General features: G+C 44.7%; 1 protein-coding gene across 1 annotated transcript; it reads left to right on the top strand.

The window, feature by feature from the left end:
• Positions 1-3,210: 3,210 nt before the first annotated feature.
• On the top strand, positions 3,211-5,222 carry LOC132237723 (importin subunit alpha-1-like). Its single transcript, XM_059702436.1, has 2 exons — positions 3,211-4,713; positions 4,748-5,222. The coding sequence occupies exons 1-2, from the start codon at positions 3,331-3,333 to the stop codon at positions 4,952-4,954; spliced, it is 1,590 nt and encodes a 529-aa protein (XP_059558419.1). The 5' UTR covers positions 3,211-3,330; the 3' UTR covers positions 4,955-5,222.
• The last annotated feature ends 5,111 nt before the right edge of the window (positions 5,223-10,333 follow it).

Genomic DNA, 10,333 nt, shown 5'->3' with positions numbered 1-10,333 from the left:
CCCCCAACTGGTCTCCCAGCCCCTCCAATGCACCTTCCGCACTGATTTCAGGAGCACTTTTGAAATTCAAATGAAATCATGCCACTTCCTTATCTACAGTGTCACGTGCCTGAGTTGGTCTTACTCTCCTCTTGCCTCTCACAGAGGCCTCCCCTTCCCTCTCCCACCTTCAAACTTGGGGGACTATTTGTAAGGCTGGCGGCGATGTACTCTGGGGTCCCAGACGCCAAGCCCTCGCTCCATGGGTCTCTCGGCCTGGACGACCCCTCCTCTTCCTTGTCAGGTGGCTGAGCAATCACCTCTTAAGGCTGATCCCCAGGCCCCCGTGAGCTTTCCCCGGGCCCTGGACAGGCCTGATGCTCCTCTTTGCGCCCCGGGAACTTTATGTGCTCCCCATCTCGGCTGTCAGTCGATGGCTCAGTAACGCTGCGGTGACAGATAACCCTGCAATGTCAGTAGCTTAACCCAACGGCTATGTCTCACCAGTGCTACCTGTGGGGCCTGGGCGTGGCGTCGGGGGCTCTGACCCTCACAGTCACTGGGGACCAGGAGAAAGGAGGCTCCGTCGGAAGGGGCCTGCAGTGTCTCATCCACTGGCGAACCGCCCGGAAGCAGCAGCCTGGCCGCACTCACTTACCCACGAGAGGGCCGCGCAGCCAATCCACCCCGTGCGGGAAGGCAGGAGATGGGCCAGTTGGAGAGCAGCCTCAGTGACTGCCTTAGCTGGTGCTGTGCTGCCGGCTCACAGCTCTCCCGCCCCGGATCCCCACCAGTTTGTGCTCCACGATCGGGGAGGAGAGATTATCACTTTGTGTGTTAATGTTACAGTCCAGGCCTGGGGGGGGGGTCAGTGGGGGGAGTCCATGAAGGATTATGGGAGAGGGGGATGGGAAAGAGACTGCCTTACTTTGACTGCGGAGCCCGAGACAGGTCTGAGCGATTATCAGTGGTCGGCAAACGGCGGCTCGCGAGCCACATGCGGCTCTTTGGCCCCTTGAGTGTGGCTCTTCCACAAAATACCACGTGTGGGCACGCGTACAGTGCGATTGAAACTTGGTGGCCCGTGCGCAGAAGTCGGTTTTCGGCCTGGGCGAGTCTATTTTGAAGAGTACTGTTGATATTTGGCTCTGTTGACTAATGAGTCTGCCGACCCCGGGAAGAGATAGCAATGTTTCCATTGTGTGCGGGGTGTTCGAGCCGCCGGAACCTCCTGAAGAGAGAAGGGGAAGGTCTCCAGGGACTGTCCCCTTGAAGGCCAGGGTCAGGAGCCCCGGTCTACCATCTCCATTCTCTGATGGGTCTCAGGCTGCGTCTGGGCAGCACGTCTCCTGCCTTTCCCTCGGTGCTTGCCCACCGGGCACCGAGGGACTGGAGAAGGCCCAGGCGGGGATGAGCTGGCACAAAGTGAGTCTGAGTGCCCACGGAACCACCATCTCAGCCACAGCTGAAGTCAGAGGTTGGCAGAGGGGGTGTGGTTGCTACAGGGGCCTGATGTTTATTGAATCACTGCCTCCTGCCAGTTGCTGTGCTAGCTGCTAGCCATGGCCCTTGTCTCACTGAGCACAGCAGCTCTGTGAAGTAGGCTTGTGGTGGTTTATAAAAAGTCAGTAGCATGTCACCTGGCGAAGGATAACAGTTGGCTCTGACATGGTGGCTTTACCTGTATCTGGTCATATTTCAAAAGGTCTGATTCTTTGCTTTTTGAACTGAGAAAGTGGGATTTTTAAAACACAGTATTTACTGGGCTCCAAAGGATTGACTCATACCCATAAAACTCACAAAAGACTAATGTGCAGCCCTGACCGGCCGGCTCAGTTGGTTGGAGCATCTCTCATACACCAAAAGGATGCAGGTTCGATTCCCGGTCAGGACACATACGGAGGTTGCAGGTTCCATCCCGGTCGGGGTGCGTTCAGGAGGCAACTGATCAATGTTTCTCTTTCACATTGATGTTTCTCTCTCTCTCATCAATAGAAAAATGTTTAAAATCAATAAACATATCCTCAGGTCAGGATTTTAAAAAAGACTAATGTACAAATGTCTCATTTAATAATTTCAGTGGTTATGTAGTTGGCAAGATGATTCAATACTTATGTTCCCTGAGCTTTATCATTCATTCATTTGATGTTTTTGACAGTGAATATTCTGTACCAAGGTCTTGGTGTCTTGCTTAGTCTTTTTATTTACTTATTTAATCTTAATCACTTAATGGTCAAAGGGGTTGAGGTGCTTTTAAAAAACTGTTTATTATAGCCCTAACTGGTTTGGCTCAGTGGATGGAGCATCAGCCTGCGGACTGAATGGTCCTGGGTTCGATTCCGGCCAAGGGCATGTACCTTGGTTGCAGGCACATCCCCGGTGGGGGGTGTGCAGAGGCAGCTGATTGATGTTTCTCTCTCATCGATGTTTCTAGCTCTCTATCCCTCTCCCTTCCTCTCTGTAAAAAATCAATAAAATACATATTTAAAAAAACTGTTTATAAAAAAAAACAAAACAAAACAAAAAACTGTTTATTATAGAAACTTTCAAAGATACACAAAAATAGGGAGAAAGGTATGCAGAACGCCCATGTACAGATTCCAGCTTCAACAATTGACTAGCCTTGCTTCATCTGGTCTTTCCCTCCCACTACAGGACTTTTAAACAAATGCCAGACATCAAATCAATCCATCTGTAAATACTGCTGTTTGTGTACCCAACTTAAAAGGAATTTTAAAACAATATCACAACTCCATCATCACACCTAACAACATTAGACACAATCATACAATCGGCTCCATGGTCTATGTTCAAATTACCTTGACTGTCTCAGAAATTTTCTTTTACAGTGGTTTCTTAGAATTAGGATCCAAGCAAGGGTCACCTTTGGTTGCATTTGGTGTTTTTAAAAAATATATATTTGTATTGATTTCAGAGAGGGAGGGAGAAATAGAAACATTAATGATGAAAATCGTTGATCAGCTGCCCCCTACTGGGGATTGGGCCTGTAACCCAGGCATGTGCCCTTGACTGGAATCAAATCCAGGACCCTTCAGTCCGCAGGCCGATGCTCTATCCACTGAGTCAAACCAGCTAGTGCTGGTCCATATGAGTCTTAATTAATTCACTCTATAATCATTCCTCTTCCTTCTTTTCATGACAATTATTTGTAGAAGAAACCAGATCCTTTGTTTTGTTATTCTGTATACTTAAAAAATGGAAATAACACCGTCTGAGAGCTGAGCCGCTGTCGACATTCTCGGAGCCACCGAACCGCAGCCCGTCCTCCGCTCACGGTCTCCTGTGAAAGCCTGAGCGGCCGTGTGGGGCTTCTCCCTTTGTCTCATAACCATGTCCACCAACGAGAATGCGAATTCGCCAGCTGCCCGCCGTAACAGATTCAAGAACAAGGGGAAAGACAGTACAGAAACGAGGCGGCGCCGAATAGAAGTTAAGGTGGAGCTGAGGAAAGCTGAGAAGGATGACCAGATGCTGAAAAGGAGAAATCTGAGCTCCTTTCCCGATGATGCTACGTCTCCGCTGCAGGAACACCGCAACAACCAGGGCACTGTAAGTTGGTCTGTTGAGGACATTGTCAAAGGCATAAATAGCAACAATTTGGAAAGCCAGCTCCAAGCTACTCAGGCTGCAAGGAAACTGCTTTCTAGGGGAAAACAGCCACCCAGAGACAACATCATCCGGGCTGGTTTGATCCCACAACTTGTGTCCTTCTCGGGCAGAACTGATTGTAGTCCCATCCAGTTTGAATCTGCTTGGGCCCTCACTAACATTGCTTCCGGGACTTCGGAACAGACCAAGGCTGTAGTAGATGGAGGTGCTATTCCAGCATTCATTTCTCTGTTGGCATCTCCCCACGCTCACATCCGTGAACAAGCCGTATGGGCTCTAGGAAATATTGCAGGTGATGGTTCAGCTTTCCGAGACTTGGTTATCAAGTATGGTGCAGTTGACCCACTGTTGGCTCTTCTTGCAGTTCCTGATATGTCATCTTTAGCATGTGGTTACTTACGTAATCTGACCTGGACACTTTCAAACCTTTGTCTCAACAAGAATCCTGTACCCCCATTAGATGCTGTTCAGCAGATTCTTCCTACTTTAGTTCGTCTCCTGCATCATGATGATCCAGAAGTATTAGCAGCTAGCTGCTGGGCCATTTCGTACCTTACTCATGGTCCACATGAACGGATTGAAATGGTTGTGAAAACAGGAGTTGTGCCCCAACTTGTGAAGCTCCTAGGAGCTACTGAATCGCCAATTGTGACTCCTGTGCTAAGAGCCATAGGAAATATTGTCACTGGGACAGATGAACAGACGCAGGTTGTAATAGATGCAGGAGCACTTGCCATCTTTCCCAGCCTACTAATGAACTCCAAAACTAATATTCAGAAGGAAGCTACATGGACAATGTCAAACATCACAGCTGGCCGCCAGGACCAGATACAGCAAGTTGTGAATCATGGATTAGTCCCATTCCTCATTGTTGTTCTTTCTAAGGCAGACTTTCAGACACAAAAGGAAGCTGTATGGGCTGTGACCAACTATACAAGTGGTGGAACAGTTGAACAAATTGTATACCTCATTCATTGTGGCATAATAGAACCACTGATGAACCTCTTAACTGCGAAAGATAACAAAATTATTCTGGTTATTCTGGATGCCATTTCAAATATATTTCAGGCTGCTGAGAAACTAGGTGAAACTGAGAAACTAAGTTGAATTGAAGAATGATTCAACTAAGTTGAATTGAAGAATGATTGAAGAATGTGGAGGTTTGGACAAAATTGAAGCTCTACAAAACCATGAAAATGAGTCGGTGTACAAAGCGTCACTAAACTTGATTGAGAAATATTTTTCTGTAGAGGAAGAGGAAGATCAAAATGTTGTGCCAGAAACTACCTCTGAAGGTTATACATTCCAAGTTCAGGATGGCACTCCTGGGACCTTTAACTTTTAGATTATACGACTGAGGCATAAAGTTGTTTGTTGTGTACTATGTTTGGTATAAGTACGTCTTACTGTTTCTCTACTAAGAACTCTTTTTAAATGTGGTTTGTTATTGTAGCACTTTTTACAACGAATCTATACTTGAACAGTTCCAAACTGTACATACTGTATGAAGCTTCTACTCTCAGTGAGTTTCTTCTATGTGGAATTTCATATCTTGCAGTCTCCTGTAAATAAAGATTAAATTCCACCATTTAAAAAAAAAAAAGGAAATAAAACTCTAATTAAGAGAACAACTAAACATTTTATACATATACTAGAGGCTTGGTGCACAGATTCGTGCACTGGTGGGGTCTCGGCCTGGCCTGTGGGATCGGGCCAAAACTGGCTCTCCAACATCCTCTGAGGGGTCCTGGGTTGCAAGAGGGCGGTTCTTGGGTGATGCACCCTGGAATCGGGCTCCCTCCTCTCTGGTTCTGGGTGCATCACCTGAGAACTGCAGCTGCCAAGTCGCTGAAGCTTGGCAGCTCCTGTGTCGAGCATCTGCCCCCTGGTGGTATTTGCACATCATAGCTACCGGTTGGATGGTTGAACAGTTGGACGGTCGCTTCGGCATATATGTATATATGTGTATATGTGTATATGTATAGATGTATATATCTACACTAGTAAAAGACAAACATGCAAATTGACTGTACCTACACTATGCCTTAAGCCATGCCCACCAGCCAATCAGAGTGACTATATGCAAATTAACCCAACCAAGATGGCAGCTGGCAGCCATGGAGCTGAAGCAAGCAGGAGGCTTGGTTGCCCCAATGATGGAGGAAGCCAAGCTTCCCACCTGCCGGGGTGGGCTCTGAGCTCCACTCAAAGCAACAAAGTTTCAATTATAGAAGATAAATAAACCCCGGATACCTGCTTTCAGCCAGCCATGGCCACAGAGCTGGAGAGAGCAGGAGGCTTCCCTCCCGCCTTCCCTGGCTGGCTCTGAGCTCCTCTCAAGGCTACAAAATTTCAATTATAGAAGGGAAATAAATCCCAGAATAAAAAAAAAAGAAAAAAAGGAGAGGCTGGGAGCTTCCGTCACCAGGGGGCTTGGCCAGCCTGAAAACGGCCCTCAGCCCCTCATCCAGACTGGCCAGACACCCCAGTGGGACCCCCACCCTGATCCGGGACACCCTTCAGGGCAAACCAGCCTGCCCCCACCCATGCACCAGGCCTCTATCCTATGTAATAAAAGGGTAATATGCAAACTGACCCTAACAGCAAAAAGACTGGGAATGACTGGTTACTATGACACACACTGACCACCAGGGGGCAGACGCTCAATGCAGGAGCTGCCCCCTGGTATTCAGTGCGCTCCCACAGAGGGAGCTCTGCTTAGCCACAAGCCAGGCTGCCGGCTGCCAGTACAGTGGTGGTGGTGGGAGGCTCTCCTGCCTCCTCAGCAGCACTAAGGATGTCCGACTGCAGCTTAGGCCTGCTCCCTGCTGGCAAGTGGACATCCCCCGAGGGCTCCCGGGCTGACAGAGGTCTGTCTGATTGCCAGCTTAGGCCCAATCCCCTGGGGAGCGGACCTAAGCCAGCAGGTGGTCATCCCCCAAGGGGTCCCAGACTGTGAGAGGACACAGGCCTGGCTGAGGGACCCTTCCCTCAAATTTTTGTGCACCGGGCCTCTAGTATAGATATAGTTCAAAAGAGGCATTTTGTTTGGGAAAAGGTGAAAAGCAGAAGAGAAATATTTAGAAGTAAAAGATTTGAGCTTTTACATAAAAATTTATAATAAAATTACATTTTTAGGAGGGAAATTACTGGGAAGGGCACATGACAGGGAATGTTCTGTCTTGATCTGGGTAGTGGTTACTTAGATGACAACCTATGTAAAAAGGCAACGAGCTGTACACATAGGACTTGGTACTTTATGTGTGTTGTATCTCAATTTAAAAATGATAATGCAGGTTGTTGGTCAAAAGAGATATGTCACATCTTATTAAAAGTAGATTGATCATTTCATCTAGGTTGTCCACTTTGTTGGCATGTAGTTGCTCATAGTACTCACTCAAAATTCTTTTCCTTTCTGTAGAATCAGGAGTCCCCACTTTCATTTCTGATTCTAGTAAGTTGAGTCTTCTCTCTCTCTATCTCTCTCTCTCAGCTCATCTACATAGAGGTTTGTTAATTTTGTTGATTTTTTTTAAAGAACTAAGTTTTGGTTTAATTGATTTTCTCTATTGTTTTTCTAGTCTCTATTTTGTTTATTTCTGCTCTGATATTTATTATTTCCTTCCTTCTGCTTTGGATTTAGTGTGTTCTTCTTCTAGTTCCTTGGGTTGTAAAGTTAGATAGTTGATTTGAGAACTTTCTTGTTTTTTAAATGTGTTTATAGTTATAAATTTTCCTCTATAAAAATATATTTTTATTGATTTCAGAAAGGAAGGGAGAAAGAGATAGAAACATCAATGATGAGAGAGACAATCATTGATCGGCTGCCTCCTGCATGGCCCCTACTGGGGATCGAATCTGCAACCCTGAGCATGTGCCCTGACCAGGAATCGAACCGTGACTTCCTGGTTCATAGGTCGAAGCTCAACCACTGAGCCTTGTGGCTGGCCTAAATTTCCCTCTTAACACTGCTTTTGTGGCACCCAAAAAGTTTTTATATTTTGTATTTCCATTCGTCTTTAAGTATTTTCTAATTTCCCTTGTGATTTCTTCCTTGATTCATTGATTGATTAAGAGCATATTGTTTGCCCTGGCTGGAGTGGCTCAATTGGTTGCCTCCTGCACACGCCCTGACAGCATGGTATATCCTTTCATTTATTTGTATCTTCTTCAATTTCTTCCTTCAATATCTTATCATTTTCAGTGTACAGGTCTTTCACCTCTTTGGTTAAATTTATTTCTATGTATTTTATGCTCTTTGATGCAATTGTAAATGGTATTGTTTTCTTATTTCTCCTTCTCATTGGTCATTATTGGTGTATAGAAACACAACACATTTCTGTATATTGATTCTGTGTCCTGCAACTTTACGGAATTCATTTATTAGTTCTAGTAGTTTTTTTTGTGTGGAATCTTTAGGGATTTTTAGATATGGTATCATGTCATTTGCAAAAAATGAGAGTTTCACTTCTTCCTTTTAGATTTGGATGCCTTTTATTTCTTTTTCATGTCTGTTATGGCAAGGACTGCCAATACTATGTTGAATAGAAGTGGTGTTCATGCCTCTTGTCTTGTTCCTGCTCTTAGAGAAAAAGCTATCAGCTTTTTACCGAGTATGATATTAACGGTGGGTTTTTCATACATAGCCGCCATTATGTTGAGATATGTTCCTTCTATACCCATTTTGTTAAGAGGTTTTTTTTTTTAAATAAAAGGATGTTAAATTTTGTCAGATACTTTTTCTGCATCTATTGAGATGATCATTTTTATCCTTTATTTTGTTAATGTGATGTGTCACATTGAGTGAATTACAGATGCTGAACCATCCTTGCATTCCTGGAATGAATCCCACTTGGTCATGGTGTATAATCTTTTAAATGTATTGTTGAATCTGGTTTGCTAATATTTTGTGGAGAAATGTTGCCACTATGTTCATCAAGGAAATTGGCCTGTAATCTTCTTTTTCTGTAATATCTTTTTTAAAAAAAAATCCTCACCCATATTTTTCCATTGATTTTTAGAGAGTGGAAGAGAGGGAAAAACAGAGAGAAATATTGGTGTGAGTTCGATTGGTTGCCTGCTGCACGCACCCAGACCAGAGCCCAGGCCGGGGAGAAGCCTACAGCTGACAGAAAGCAAACCCGGAACCTTCAGGCTGATGCTCTATCCACTGAGCCAAACTGGCTAGGGCTTTCCCTGTAATATCTTTGTCTGGTTTTGGTATCAGGCTAATGCTGGCTTCATAGAGTGAGTTTGTAAGTGTTCTTTCCTCTTAAATTTCTTAAAATAGTTTAAGAAGGATAGGTGTTGAATGTTTGGCAGAATTCACCAGTGAAGCCATCTAGTCCTGGACTTTTATTTTTTTGGCAGTTTTATTATTATTATTATTACTGCTTCAATTTCATTGCCAGCATCTAGTCTGTCCATTGTTTTTCTTCTTTTTCTTTTTTCTATTTATTTTCTTTTTGCAACTGATCTATTTAGATTTTCTATTTCTTCCTGGGTCAGTCTTAGAAGGTTATATATTTCTAGAAACTTACCATTTCTTCTCGATTGTCAAATTTGTTGGCATGTAATTGTTTGTAGTATTCTTTAATGATTCCTTGTATTTCTGTGATGTTGGTTGTAACTGTTTCTGCCTCATTTGTGATTTTATTTATTTAGGCTCTTTTTATATAGGCATTTTGAACGAAAAGTTGAAGGAAGGGCTGCTAAGTCTCCCTTCTCATCAAAGCTAAGTCCAGAGGAAGGGGTAGGGGTGGTGAAGGAGGCAGCCAGGGAGGTTAAAGCCAGAGGACATCTCTTCCCTTGCCCTTTTCCAGCCTACTCATGAGTACATACATACTCAAGGTCACTACCCTATCACCTAGGTTATGCAGGGCAGCCTCCCCATAGGCAGCAAGAAGTGGGGTAGAGGGGATACATGCACCACTGGCCCACCAGGACTGTGGAGACCCCAGAGGGATGGGGTGGACAGGGGTGAGGTAGGGGCTGTGGTGTGGGCAAATGGATGCACTGCTACATCCCAGGTCTGGCTGTCCCCAGGGACTAAGTTTCCATCTCAAAGAGATGTGGCCTTTACAGGAGGTCAGGGACAGGCCTGTTTCTTGGGAGGTCCACACTCTACCCTTAAAAAAAGTTTTTATTTATTTTCAATTTTTATCAATACATTGTAGTTTAATAGAAACATAGACTACACAGTTCATCCAAAAGTATGTCAATATAAGCATCACTGATGAACAAGACCAAATAATGCTGATATTTTAGTTCTAAAAAATTCATGGTTTTTCTAAAACACTAAGATGCCACCTCAATAGTGATCGCTTCACATTTTTCCCGCCTCTTGATCTGTGCACGTCACATGCAAAGATCCATCCTCTGCTGCCATTTTTAATCTGCAAAAAAAGTTTTTATTGATTTTAGAGAGAGAGGAAGGGAGAGGGACAGAGAGAAAAACATTGATGTGTGAGAGACACATCAATTGCTGCCTCCCGCATGCACCCTGACCAGGGATGGGAGCCCGCAATCAAGGTACATGTCCTTGACCAGAATTGAACTTGGGACCCTTCAGTCCACAGGCTGATGTTCTATCCACTGAGCAAAACCAGCTAGGGCGGGCATAACTCTTTTCTGAAGCTCTAAGGATGATTTACATAAACATTTCTCAAGGTCACACTTGGGCAATCAGTTCAAAGTAAGTAGGTCAGTGCATAATAGGATGGGG

The sequence above is a fragment of the Myotis daubentonii genome, chromosome 6, assembly GCF_963259705.1.
Source record: "Myotis daubentonii chromosome 6, mMyoDau2.1, whole genome shotgun sequence".
NCBI classification, from domain to species: domain Eukaryota; kingdom Metazoa; phylum Chordata; class Mammalia; order Chiroptera; family Vespertilionidae; genus Myotis; species Myotis daubentonii.
The sequence above is the reverse complement of the archived record's forward strand: the minus strand, read 5'-3'. Positions and strand labels throughout refer to the sequence as shown.

Bases quoted from the DNA above. Each gene is read 5' to 3' on its own strand.
- LOC132237723 (XM_059702436.1), top strand. From the start codon at position 3,331: ATGTCCACCAACGAGAATGCGAATTCGCCAGCTGCCCGCCGTAACAGA. The intron at 4,714-4,747 runs TGAATTGAAGAA...AAGTTGAATTGA, and splicing joins GTGAAACTGAGAAACTAAGT to AGAATGATTGAAGAATGTGG.